The 14,505-nt window shown below is 43.5% G+C and overlaps 1 protein-coding gene across 1 annotated transcript in view; it reads right to left on the bottom strand.

Annotated features, from left to right (window-relative positions):
- PITPNM3 (PITPNM family member 3) overlaps positions 1-12,484 on the bottom strand; it is a 1,226,694-nt gene extending 1,214,210 nt beyond the window's left edge. The window contains exon 1 of the mRNA XM_063956002.1: positions 12,289-12,484. Within this exon, the coding sequence (XP_063812072.1) occupies positions 12,289-12,310 (22 nt within the window). The 5' untranslated portion in view covers positions 12,311-12,484. The remainder of the gene's footprint in view (positions 1-12,288) is intronic.
- Positions 12,485-14,505: the final 2,021 nt, after the last annotated feature.

The raw sequence follows: 14,505 nt of genomic DNA, 5'->3' as shown, positions 1-14,505 counted from the left end.
GGATTCCGGCGCCAGTATACTGTGCCCCGGGATCCCGGCAGGTGGCAAACTGAAGACCACCCATATAAGACATATATGGGGAATTCAAATGTTTGAAATGTCAGTTGGGTGTCAGGAAAAAACAGACACCCAACTGACTTTTCAAACATTTGAATTCCCCCCATCAAATTTTCCCATATATTCAGATATTAATATTCTTGTGTGTGTAATGTGTTTTATAAGCTGTATGCAAGTAAAACCTAAGCTTACTTAAAAAGGTTAGCAATGATGATGTAGAAACTCAGATGGAATTCTTGTATATATTTGGTATATGAGCAGCAAGAAAAGACTTGGTGTGAGCTGATTAGCCTGACATTTATTGCAATAATAACATTCACTGGTTTTATTACAGAGTGCAACTAAAGTATAAAGCAATTAATGATGTCTTTGGGGAGTGCAGAGGAGAAAGGGAACTTTGTTCATAACATAGGCACACTCCTCTTGTGTCTTGTATCAGTGGGTAGTGTTCACTCTAAGCTTCGTTCGCAGGGCGCTGCGCCCTGCCCCTTTTTTGAGTGACAGAATGCGCCCTGCCCGTTTGCGCCCGCCCTGCTAAGGGCTGTCTTCTCCCCCCGCCACGCTGTCACTTCTCCCCCCGTGTGATCGCAAAATACGCGCTATATCCAATCACCGCCGGCAGCGCCTCCTCATCCAATCGCCGCCGGCAGCACCTCCTCATCCAATCACCGCCACTGCCTCCTCATCCAATCGGTGCCGGCAGCGTCTCCCCATCCAGTTGCAGTGTCTCGCTATCGAAGCCCGCCTGAGACGTCCCTCCCTCCTCCCTGCCCGCCAGCATGCTGCTCCAGGGACTGACTACACTACTTTTTGCTGGTGGGAGGTCGCTTGGAAAATAGCGGAGACGCTGGAACGGGTTAGGTTCTCTGCTTCCGCCCTCCGGAACCTACTGACAGCGGGTAACATTGCTGTAACTAAAGGTACGGCAGGGCTGGGAGACTGTTCTGGTAGATATGTCACTTGTGAGCAACGCGCCCCCTCACCCAATGCATGTATTGCAGAGCTTCACCATCTTGTAGGCATGTCTCTGGCTACATGCGGCTGTACTCCATGGGGACAAAGTTAAACTTGTAAGCAACTAACGGAGGGGGGGTGGGGGGCGTAATTCGGCTAATGATAGAAATGGTTGGGGCTGGGGCAGTGCCCATTATTTACTTCACCCATGCCACCACACTGCCCAACATAAACACACCCAATACCCCCACAGTGGACAACATACACCCACACGGTGCCCAGCATATGTACACTACCACAGTGCCCAGCATACACACCCCACAGTGCCCATAACACCCTCCATACCCACCCAGTGCTCATTATACACCCACAGTGCCCAGCATATGTACACCACCACAGTGCCCAGCATACACACCCCACAGTGAACATAACACCCTCCATACCCACCTTGTGCTCATTATACACCCACAGTGCCCAGCATATGTACACCCCTACGGTGCCTATAACACCCTTCATACCCATACTGTGCTTATTCTACACCCTTCATGCCCACACAGTGCCCAGCATATGTACACTCCCACATTGCCAGCATACACACCCCACAGTGGCCATAACACCCTCCATACCCACATAATGCTCATTATACACCCCCCCTCTCCCATAAACAGTGCCAAGCATACATGCAATCCTATGCCCACACATAGTGCCCAGCATACACACATCTCAGAGAGGAGCTGATCTTAAAAGGTAATTGGGGAGTGGGTATCCTGGGTACTAATGCCTCCATACCCCTAACACTGCCTACAGTACTACCTGCTCCTAATCCCCTCCTTGCCCCCAGCACTGTCCCAACTGCTATCTCTCCCTTGTGCAGTGTGCCTCAGTGCTCTCTCCAATATGCGCAATATGTATAACGTGCTCTACCTGGCGCAGTGTGTATAGGAGGTTCTACCTGGTGCAATGTGTATAAGCGGCACTGTTGTGTGGTATAATGTTATTTAGTACTATTATGTGGTCACGCCCCTTCCCCACGAAACAACGCCCCTAAAAAAATTTCCGGCGCGCACTGTCCATGCTTTCACCTATAGGAATGGGAGCACCAAGCGTTATAGTATGTACCTATTTTTGCACTTCTAACTGAAAAATGTGCCCTCACGAATGAAAAATGTGCCCTCCCCGTGATCAGCACCCTGCCCTAAAAAAATCCTAGAGTGAACACTAAGTGGGTCATTCCTACAGTATGAAATATTAGTGGTAGAACACGATAGTATTATATATATATATATATATATATATATATATATATATATATATATATATATATATATATATATATATATATATATATATATATATATATATATATATATATATATATATATATATACACACACACACACACACACACACACATACATACACAGGTCGGGTCTCCGTTATCCGAAGACCCGTTAACCGGAATATCCCGGAGCTGTAGTGACGTCATGATGTCCTGCAACGTCATGACGTCACTACTACTGTGACCAATGTCTGGCGGTGGGGGAGTGGCTTTGCAGCTAGTCCCTCGCCACATAGTGCATGCTGACCCCTGCAATGACCGCTAGACCCCGCTGACCTCCGTTGCCCCTCCCAAACCCCCGCATTGACAGCCGGACCAGGTATTCCATTATCCGGAAAAATCCCATATCCGAATGCTCCTGGTCCCGAGCATTCCGGATATGGGATACTCGACCTGTAAAAAAAAATATATTATATTATATATATATATATATATATATATATATATATATATATATATATATATATATATATATATATATATATATATATATATATATATATATATATATATATAAAACAGAAAAACTTAAGACCCCTTAATTGCGCTATAGTCTAATAGCTCAAACCACTGAGAGGTACCCCCTGTCAGAAGGAGTACTGCACATAGAATGGACAAAAACAAAAGTTCTCTTGGGGAGCTTTACCACCACAGATATACTTGTATAATTATAAAATTATTTATTAAAAAACATGTATACTTTTATAACATGAATCACAAGATCACATATGTCATATGAGCAATACATTCATTTCTGATTGTCTGTTATACATGATGTTTTCAATCATTAGATGAAATACTTATTCCTCAGCATGAGAAAGTATGAATGATCAGTTCACTGTTTTTACGGAAAACGCACAATCGTTGAAAACCAACGCGTTTCGTCCCTTAGGACTTCATCAGGGGTGCAAATCAAAGAATGGGTTCACCAAAGGGAATACAAACAGAGCATGAATTCACTGAGAGTGTATTCCTGTGGAAACTTAACAAGCCATCAAATTATGGGTGTTGGCTGAAGTACATCAATAGTACATCCATGTATTTCCAGAAACTTCTATTTAGATTTCAACAAACTGGCTATTCGGATGAGATCAGGAGATATTATCCGATCAGACCCTGGCATGTTGTCTCAAGGTCCACCTCACAGCTAGATAGCTGTGAGGTGGACCTTGAGACAACACGCCAGGGTCTGATCGGATAATATCTCCTGATCTCATCCGAATTGCCAGTTTGTGAAATCTAAATAGAAGTTTCTGGAAATACATGGATGTACTATTGATGTACTTCAGCCAACACCCATAATTTGATGGCTTGTTAAGTTTCCACAGGAATACACTCTCAGTGAATTCATGCTCTGTTTGTATTCCCTTTGGTGAACCCATTCTTTGATTTGCACTCCTGATGAAGTCCTAAGGGACGAAACGCGTTGGGTTTCAACGATTGTGCGTTTTCCGTAAAAACAGTGAACTGATCATTCATACTTTCTCATGCTGAGGAATAAGTATTTCATCTAATGATTGAAAACATCATGTATAACAGACAATCAGAAATGAATGTATTGCTCATATGACATATGTGATCTTGTGATTCATGTTATAAAAGTATACATGTTTTTTAATAAATGATTTTATAATTATATAAGTATATCTGTGGTGGTAAAGCTCCCCAAGAGAACTTTTGTTTTTGTCTATATATATATATATCTCATCCTTTTCCATGCACACATCTTTCTCACCCATTTCCTTGTCTTTTATCATTCTTCCCCCCTCTCTTTCCTTTAAAATATATTTCTTATTTTTTGGTATTCATATTCTTTAATTCTTCCCAATCCAGGAATGTTTGGCAAGTGTTTACCGTGTTGTTCTTAATAACCTTTCTGCCATCTAAAATAATTCAAATTAAATGAAATCTAAATGAATACACTGTATTACATTACAAATATTCCCCATGTTAGTAAAATGCAAGTGGATCTAAAAAAATAAGTGTCTCTTCACTTGATATGATTGCATTGCTTCAAGTTATCAAAGCTGCAATGTTCAATGATTCATTTAAGGATACAAAAATAAATTTTAAACCGCAATCTCATGAAAAAAAATCTTGGAGTTTCCCACTTTCCTTGGTTTGTTTTTGCAGGATGCTACTAATTTATTATTCTACATAGTGTCATACTATTATAGTAACCACAGTCACATGATACATGATTTATACCCCTTTTACACTCGCAGAAAAATCCCGGGATATTGCACGTGAACGCGCATCATCCCGGGATTCTTCTCAGTGTAAATGGGTACAGGGACAATTTCCCGGGACGAGCATCCCGGGATTTCATCCCAGGTCAAAAGCAGGGTTGAACCCGGGACCGTCCCGGGAAGCTGGGTAGTGTGAAAGGGGCCCGTCCCGGGATTCACTACCCGGGACTGTTAAAAGGCCTCCGATTGGAGCTTTCATGGGCTCAGAAAAGATGATGTCATCATTCAGAGCCCTGGGGAGCGTCCTTGATGCGTGTGAGGAAGGCAGCATGGCGACCTGGACAGACCAGGAGGTGAGAGAGTTGCTGAGCATTAGGGGAGAGGAGGAAATTATGAGGCAGATCACAGGCACAGTCAAAGATGCAGTCATTTATAAAAACATCTCCAAGATGCTGCAAGCCAGGGGAATCATCCGCACACAGCAGCAAGTGTTAAACAAAATGAAAACTCTTAAAAAGCATTTCCTTAAGGTGCATGACAACAACAGGAAAAAGAGCGGTGTTGGCCGTATCGACTGGCAGTACTATGACATGTGCGCCAATATCTTTGGAAACACAGCTATATGCAGTCCGGTGAGTCTGTATTCCAGTTCACAGTACACTGCTACAGAAGGCACTACAGAAGAGACACAGACAAGCAGTGACGTCTGTCCATCATCACCGTTGTTAATTGACGACACACCTGAGGACAGCGACACATCATCCCAGCCGTCCATAAACACATCCAGAAACGACGACAGCATAACTGCAACCATTGAAGACGTCGTGGATGCTCAGACCAGTGACAGTGGGACTGTACAAAGTGCCGTCACCCCAACTTTACAGAAAAACAGTAAGTACATGTTTAGAAATTAACACTCATAGCACAAATCCACAATTGTTAATCATCCGGTTATGTGCGTAGTATGAGTGGCCAGTGTGGCGGCAGCGTGGCGAGCGCTAATGAGCCCCTTGCAGGATCACTGCGCTCAACACGCTGCTGGCACGGTGGCACACTTTGCATTTTCTGCCCCCACGCAGGGGGGCTTTGCATTTTTAAAAAAAGTTCAATGTTGCATAGTAGCTAGTGTATAGGTGGATTAATGCCACAAACACATGTTTGCTAACGCTGCTATTTTTATATACGCTCATTTTGTATTTCTTCTCTTCACAGTTTACACCGTACTGCCTAGAAGGAAGAAATTGAACAGAGCGGAGCAAGTGGCTAAAGCCATGTCAAATGTCCTTGTCGACCAACTCCGAGAGATGAGAGTATAGGTTTGTTGCTCTGGGGTTAACTGGACCTGTTGGGTGTAGCCTTTCATAATCCAGGGGCGTAAAGGGTATGTAGCATCCCCGATGATGTGGACAGGGATCTCCACCCCATTCACAATCTTTGCACACTCTTTGGGGTACAGCCAGCCTCCCTGCTTCTCCTCTACGATGTTGTACAGGTCAGAATTGGCAAGAACTCGGGAGTCATGAGATCGGCCTGGCCAGCCAATAAACACATCTAGGAAACTAAAGAACAGTAAAATTGAAAACAATTAGAATGTAAAACTCACACATGCAACTCATCCCACCACCCCAAAAATAAACACTTACCAATATTTGTGGTCCACAACAGCCTGTAATATGATGGAGTGCCAGCCCTTCCTATTAAAATAGTCAGCATGGTTGTCACGTGGGGCAATAATGGGGATGTGTGTCCCATCAATCGCTCCTCCACACTGCGGATAGCCTCGCTTCACAAATCCAATGATGGTATCCTGTAAGCGCTGTCCTTGTGGTAGAGATATGAAGCGCTTGTATAAGGTAGATACAATTGCTTTAGTCACCTGGTGGACTATGACACAGCAGGTGGAGATTGCAACACCGAACAAGCATGAGACTGAGCGGTACTCTCCTGGGGTAGCATACCACCACAATGCAATAGCTAATCTCCTGCGTGCCTCGATGGGTCTCCTAAGCCTGGTGGTCTGCATGTCAAGTGCTGGGGTAAGTAATTCCAGGATGTAGTTAAAGGTTGCACGAGACACACGGAAGTTAGCCATCCACTCCTCATCCTGGTAAGCTTCCACGGTCCTCATAAAGGCTTCTCCGTGCCGGCGATCTCTGGACCAAAATGAGCGGTTAGGGCCCATACTCACGCTCAGTATGATACTCATCCTGGATGATATGAAGGCTCTCCTCCTGCGCAAATATTGGCGGCGACTAGCAGCCCTATCCAGCATAAATTGCGCCCTCCTCCTCCTCATAAAATATATGTGCAGTATACTGCACAGTGTGATAAGCTGCATCATGCTGTCAGTGGCTGTATGAAACATCTGCAAAGCAGAAAGAATCATGAGCTCAGGCATACACACTGGTACTCTGTCGGCCATGACTGCAGCAATGGTGTGAGCAGGCACCACCCCTCCCTTTGTTGACTAGTGTGACCTCATCAATGTGAGCCAGAAAAGGCCATTTCTAATGACATACATGTGCATTTGCAGGGATATCCCGGGATCAGTGTAAATGGGGCTGCCCCGGGTCGATCCCAGGTCTTAGTGCAGTGTGAAAGGGGTCAGTCCCGGGAAGGCATCCCGGGACGCATCCCGGGAGTGACCCGGGAGTGCGAGTGTAAAAGTGGTATAAGTGAGCAGAAAGCAAGTTGAACGTTCTTTTGAGCTCTGTCTCATCACTGCACTGCAGATCCACCCCTGCCTTCATGACATACTGAGAGCTGGTAGCCAGTGACTTTGGGACTGGCAGTGGGAGCTTGAGGCGTCCAGAGAGAATTTGAAAAGGAGTTAATGATTTCTAGGGGACAACTATGGAAAATTAACATCCGATGCTTGCTTAAAATGGACGAAAGAAAGAAAGAAAGAAAGAAAGAAAGAAAGAAAGAAAGAAAGAAAGAAAGAAAGAAAGAAAGAAAGAAAGAAAGAAAGAAAGAAAGAAAGAAAGAAAGAAAGAAAGAAAGAAGAAGAAAGAAAGAAAGAAAGAAAGAAAGAAGAAGAAAGAAAGAAAGAAAGAAAGAAAGAAGAAAAGAAAGAAAGAAAGAAAGAAAGAAAGAAAGAAAGAAAGAAAGAAAGAAAGAAAGAAAGAAAGAAAGAAGAAAGAAAGAAAGAAAGAAAGAAAGAAAGAAAGAAAGAAAGAAAGAAAGAAAGAAAAGAAAGAAAGAAAGAAAGAAAGAAAGAAAGAAAGAAAGAAAGAGAAAGAAAGAAAGAAAGAAAGAAAGAAAACCTTATTTGTGGGATTGCTGCTTTAAATCACATCTTCGCACCCATCCCATTAGGAAACTGACAAGATGAAACAAGTCCCACATATTGTACTCGAGTCAGGCAAAGACATATGTGTTTTGTCAACAAGAAGGAAAAGTCTCCACCAATTTCAGTACAGAAGTTCACAGACTTGGAACTATACACAGGCAAGATAACTATCGCAGTTTTTTTTTTTTTTTTTATAAATAACAAAGATTTTACTGCTGCAATGAGCGACATTTTACCCACACCACACCTTGTTGTGTAACTTGTGCCAGCCAACCTACGATGCAGCCATGTGAAACCTCGGACACTAAAATATCTTAATATGTTGTACATTACATTCTGTACAATGTAGTTATGGAAAGAATATAATAAAAATGTACTATATGAAATTCTAACAATTGTAACTTTTTTTCATAATTTCATTCAATAAAGGCAACTGAACTTTCTGCAAACTTTCTAAAGCAGGAGACACATGGATCTTAATCAGAGTCAACATAAACGTGATTTGTGGCTGTTGTCGTCAATTTGAATTTGTCTTTAGTGCGTGTGCATGTTTTTTTTAATCATACGCTGGTGCTGCGACTGAGGCTGGGGTGGAAGAGTGTATGGATATATGGGCACTGGAAATGTGGAGACAAAGTACAGAAAGGGCATGGTGTGTGAAGGAGGTCGTGAATTGCAACTACAACAGCCAGCAAAAATCTGTAAAATGTAGCCAACGGGAAGGATCTGACTTGCAGGGGCTATAACCCTAGTGTAAACTGCAGACTTAGGTCAACTATGGTATCTGATTGGTTGCACATTTAAAAACACCCCCATTTATGCAAAGTCACTAAAACTGTTGCCATTTTGATGGACGTCAGAGTACGTTACAGTACAGGCTGTATTGCATCTGAAATTCAAATAACTGCACCATTGCATAATAAAATCTTCTCTCCCCAAATAGCAAAATTGTAAGAAACCTATTACAGGGATATTGGCCTGTTGGCAAATGCATTCTCCAAAATAATGCTTCAAATGGGACCTCACGCAGTTACCAGGTGTTCTTAGAAACAGCTAATTACAGTGACAATATTCCATGTACAGGTCTTTCTATCCCAACTAGAAACAGGAGCATCAAAACTGGAGGGGTGGATTTCTCTTGATTGGCCAAGGTCCCAGTAGTGGTACTAGATGGGGGTGGTGGGGGGGGGGGGGTGGAGGGGGGTGTGACTGTTCAATACACAGAAATAAATGTGCCACAGCATAGGGGTATATATCTTTAACATAGGGGTAGTTCTGTTATAATTCTACAGGTGCCATGGAAGATAGGCTGACGTATGATATGAAGACATTCATGATTCTACACAATGTGTAGCAGACTTGTTTTTTCCCAGATCAAGATTAAAATTGGCTGCAGAGTTGTTTAATTCAGTAAGTCATCAGCAAGGCGAAAGCAGAGCTTTCCTGTAAGCAATCTGTACTGGGAGGAGTGGAATAGATTTGCATTGGATAGACTGCTGACTCTAATCGAGGGCAAATTGCTCTGCTCCCAGCAATGCACGGCTGCTGATTGATTAGACCATTGTTCTAATCCCTTTGATGTATACATAATTGTGAAGTGGCGCAGTATTGATAGACCATGCTCACAATGCAGTTAACAGGGCTTCATTTTTTTAGGATTATACATGGTACTGAGGAGGTAATTAAGACTGTCAAATAAAGCCCATGAAAGCCTGACATAAAGAACAACTAGTTAATTAACAAATAAGACAGTTGTCCCCATTATGAAGAGTTGCGCAGACCGTGACGAGCAGGAAAACATGTTTTTTTTTTGTTTTTTTTTACTAAATACAGTCAGTGACAGTTCATGTTAATGTACAGTTGACATACATTTGCAAGCCCTGGCGCACACCGTTTCAGCATACAGTTTTTCATTAAACGAGCCTGTGCATTATTACACCAGAGTTGATATGTTACCAATCACCCCTTGAAGAATAATGACCTGAAATAAATGATTGACAAGGAGTGGTAAGAAATGGTCCCAATCCTTTCTAGAGGTGATCCCCACAGCCAAACCATTCAGTGTTTCCTCTACAGTGTGAACAGTGAACTCAGACTGGCAGGACAGACATTCAGAGTCACAATGAGTGACAGAGAGAGAGACAAGCTCGCAATGAGTGACAGGTAGACAGAACGGCACAAATTGGAAGCAATGTCCACAGTGAACAAAACCTCATTATCCCAGCTTCTTGTCTGTGTAGTCCTGATGTTGCTATACATGACAGCCCCTTCTAGGTACACACGGGTTATTATACTGTGTACCGAAAAATGTAATGCTTAATAGAAACTAATTGCATTTACATCTGAGACCTTAACTATTTGTTGTCTAAACAAAAAAGCAAAACATCTCTTTAAAAGCATAATAGATATTTAACCGATTTAAAAATAAACACTTGGATGGAAGACATTATAAACTGTCCATCTTTTTCCTATAGCCAAGTGCACTTGTATGGAAATACTGATGTTTATCGGTCCTATAGGACAGAATACTTATTATGTAACTGGAAAACCATTCTAGAAATCCAGACATTTGAACACCTGTTATTGCATGGGGCTTGGTGATATAACAATAGAAACAACAGAAAAGCTTAAATAGGATAATTAGACATGATACTGACACTATAGCTGCAACTCAGAATCTCAGCAACGCATAGGTACTGGTGCTCTAACATAAGCAAAACTATGGAATGATACAAAACACTGCTGCATGCCACACTGTAATCTGAAAGGAGCTATAGGGTAGACACTGCACATTTCTGGATGTTAGAGCACTGTGATTAGGTATATAGGTCGTAATATTTACTTTTAGGTGAAACCAATATTTTGGAACTGATTAACAATCTGTTCCGTTGATTAAATCATCAAAGGGTTAAGAACAAAACAGCAACTGGAAATATTGCTGTCAAATAGGTTCTTCAGCTGCAAAGGTCATTTACTTCCAAAATTTTTATACCTGTTGAGATTGACAGTACTCCTGTATTCCAGCCCAATGGACGGACAACCGCTGGTAGTAATTTACTAAAGGAGTGTGCATTTTTCCCTAGCTTTATAAATCTATTTTTACATCCGACACTCATAAATTCACAAAGGGGTATCCAATTAGCCGCGACAGTGCCGCAGGTGCGAAGAACAGGTGTTTTGCACAATTTATCCCACCTATTCAACTAGGTGCCGCAAAAAATGAGCAAAAATACATATGTCCCGTGAAAAGCCGTGAAGCTATGTACTATTGCAGCACTTATCGCGGGTCTAGGGGGCACTTATGGACTATGCTTTGTGCCTCAGGCATGTGAAGCATAATCCGCGATAAGTGCCAGGGACTGGAGGGGGAGGGGGGGGGGGGGGAAGTTACATCAGGGCTTATTGAATAGCCCCCATCCAACCAATTAGCCGCAGTAAATTACCGTGGCCAGTTGGATAATCCCCATAGAAAAGATATTATAAATTTACTGTTTTGTTGTTATTTTTTATAACCACAATGGCCATATAGCCATCAACCTGGCGAGAAAGTATATATGGTCAGCAATCCCACCATACAATATATAACCCAGGTAAGGACTAGGGATCAATACACCCACAGAATACATATTTCCAACATTTTTATCTATTATTTGAGGAAAATTAAAAAAAAAAAAAAGGAAGAAGTAGTTTAGGGTTGGAAAGATTCACTACTAGAGCTGAAGTTGTATGAAACACCATAAGATTCACAGGCAGGGATGTGCATAAAATTAAGGATTTATCTTTATCACAAACAACATTTAACAAAGTGTGAGATGTAAAATAATAATAATAATAATAATCAACATCACATGCAAATGATCAATAAACACACAATTATAGTAGCAACAAACATAATGAAAAAAAGTCAAAGACATCAAATAATCTACACCACCAGCAACAGATCATTAAGAACAGAACCACAAAACCAGGAAGATGGAGTGAGATGCTCAGAATATAGGTGGGGCAATATTTTTCCCCAAATTCAGTATAACAATCCAATCCCTATGGTGAGACCTATAACAGTGAGTGCACTCTTGCTGAACTGAACTCATGAGCAGACTGCAGACCGAGGAAGTGCAGGAACCAGGTGGGACTACAGAGGTAATCTGCCAATCAACAGCAACAGGCTGGTGCTCTGCATTCCAACACATTAGTTAAATCCCTTGCATGCAGCTAGTGAGTTTGCCTGCACCCGGCAGTAATGTCCTGTGAAGTGTGATGGTGTCAGAGAGGTGGCACGTACTATTTAATCTGCTGAGAAGTAAGAGGGTCAGACTACCTTGGCTTAACCTGCAGTTACTGCTTCTGCCATGCCAGTTACCTACCAATGTCACACCTGATGCCCTGGCACTGCCAATCTATCCGTCACACAAGGCAAACAAGAGGCAGACCTGTGCCTGCTTCTAGTTCTCTCTTACCTGTCTGTGGCGCCTGAGCCATTTTCAGGTCTGCTAGTCCAGGCTACCAGGGTCTGCAGGCTGCCAGCAAGCACTCTGTATTTCTCTCCTGCTGCTGCTGGAGATCTCTGGTGGAGATTTCATAGCAGTGAAAGCTGCTGTGTGCTTTATTCTAATCCGCCCCTCTTACCTTATTCGTACATTTATTTAGCTGGCCTGCCTCTAGTGGCTCTGACGGGCTGAGAATCCCGCACAGGCTTTATTATTACTCCATTCTAAACATGAAAACATAAACGCAGAGTTTTCAATGATTCCATCATTATTCATTAGCAATTGGAATGCTTAGGAATGCTTTTAAATTGCATTCCCTAGAACTACACTGAGTAATAGATACTCTCATAGAGATTAATTAGCAATTACTAATCTAATAGTAGCAAGATAGGTTGATTGAATTTATATATAATTGTATGTAGCATAAACCTGGTATTACTTATGTCTGCCTTATGTTAATTAAAAAAAAAAAGTGTGTATATATATATATATATATATATATATAATTAGGTGCACAGGCTAAGGCGACAGTGTTCACACTCATCAATGTTAACATCAGTGTAGTGTATTAAAAACCTATGCTGAAATATGTATGCAATGCATGCCCTATATAATACAGCTGCGCGGCCTGGAAGTGTTGACAGTGTGTACCACAGTTCATGGCATAAGGATAGGGCCACAAACCCATTTGTGTTTCACGTTTTTTCAATGCTAGTAAAAATGGGATCAGTACGAAATCCCGCTGGACGGGATCCCAGCGGTCGAAATATCAACACCGGAATCCCGACCAGCAGAATCCCGACAGGGGTGGCGAGCAGAACACAGCCCCTTGCGGGCACGGTGCCTCGTTACGCTCGGCACACTATTTTATTCTCCCTCTATGGGTGTCGTGGACACCCACTGAGGGAGAATATGTCGAGATTGTGCTGTGTCGGTATTTCGATCGCCGGGATTGTGTCCGGCGGGATCTTGACCGCATCCTGTAAAAATACATGTCAAGCCCGATTGTCTTTGATTATTGGGGGTCATTCCGACCCGATCGCTCGCTGCAGTTTGTCGCAGCGCAGCGATCAGGTCGGAACTGCGCATGCGCCGGCGCCACAGAGCGCCGGCGCATGGCAGCTTTCGTTACCTAGTGATCGCATCTGAGACAGAGGCGGTTGCTAGGCAGGAGGGGGCTGAACGGCGGAATTAAGCCGCCATTCAGGGGGAGCTGTCCGGCCAACGCAGGCGTGGCTGGACCGTTGGGGGGGGGGCGGGCTGTGGCAGCTGCGTGACGTGTCACGCAGCTGCTGCGGCCAGCGGGAGCGACAAGCAACTCCTGGCCAGCCACAGGAGCTGCGCTGGCCGGGAGTTACTCCTCAAATACAAAGGCATCGCCGCTGTGCGATGCTTTTGTATTTGTGCGGTGGGGCCGGCACTGACATGTGGGGCGGACTAGCCCTGTGCTGGGCATCACCCCGCATGTCTGAGTTAACGATCGTAGCTGTGCTAAATTTAGCACAGCTACGATCAACTCGGAATGATCCCCCTTGTGTGCATTTTTTACAAACATTTGTAGGTTTTGGAATGGGTTTAAACATAAAAGCACAGCAATGGAACAAGCACTACTGCAGTGTCATGCAATGCAAGAAAAAAAGCCAATGGTAGTATGGGGGGCAATCATCGATGGCTACCACTGATGGTATTGAACCATCAATAGTTTGCTCCTATCCCTGCTGCTGAGTAGGGTGGGCCACAAGCAGTGACGGACTGGGGCCGCTTTTTGGCCCTTCGAGCGTGCACGTGAAAGGGCCACACGGACACTGCTCACGTGGGTGTGTCGCGAGTCAGGCGGTGTGGACTCGCAGCATGCCCCCATATTTCTAAGAAACAGGCACTTTGGGCGGCGGCGGGGAGAAACAAAGAGCCGGAAGCTGTGCTGAACACGGCCTTCCCGGCTCTCTCTGTGACCAGATCAGCCCTTCTGGCATTTGAGAGAAATGCTAGATGGGCAGTACGGCCCTGGCCACAAGCAAATCAGTTTAGAAGCAGGGCTTAGGGAGTGATTCAGACCTGATCGCTAGGCTGCTAAAATTGTAGCCCTGCGATCAGATAGTCGCCGCCCAAGGGGAGTGTATATTCACCATGTGTGATCGCATGTGTACGCTAAAAATCCCTCAGTTAGTGAATCCGTTTGCACCTCAC

The sequence above is a fragment of the Pseudophryne corroboree genome, chromosome 2 (assembly GCF_028390025.1).
Source record: "Pseudophryne corroboree isolate aPseCor3 chromosome 2, aPseCor3.hap2, whole genome shotgun sequence".
In the NCBI taxonomy this organism is placed as follows: Eukaryota; Metazoa; Chordata; class Amphibia; order Anura; family Myobatrachidae; genus Pseudophryne; species Pseudophryne corroboree.
Note: the sequence above shows the minus strand (reverse complement) of the source record. Positions and strands in the feature narration are given on the sequence as shown.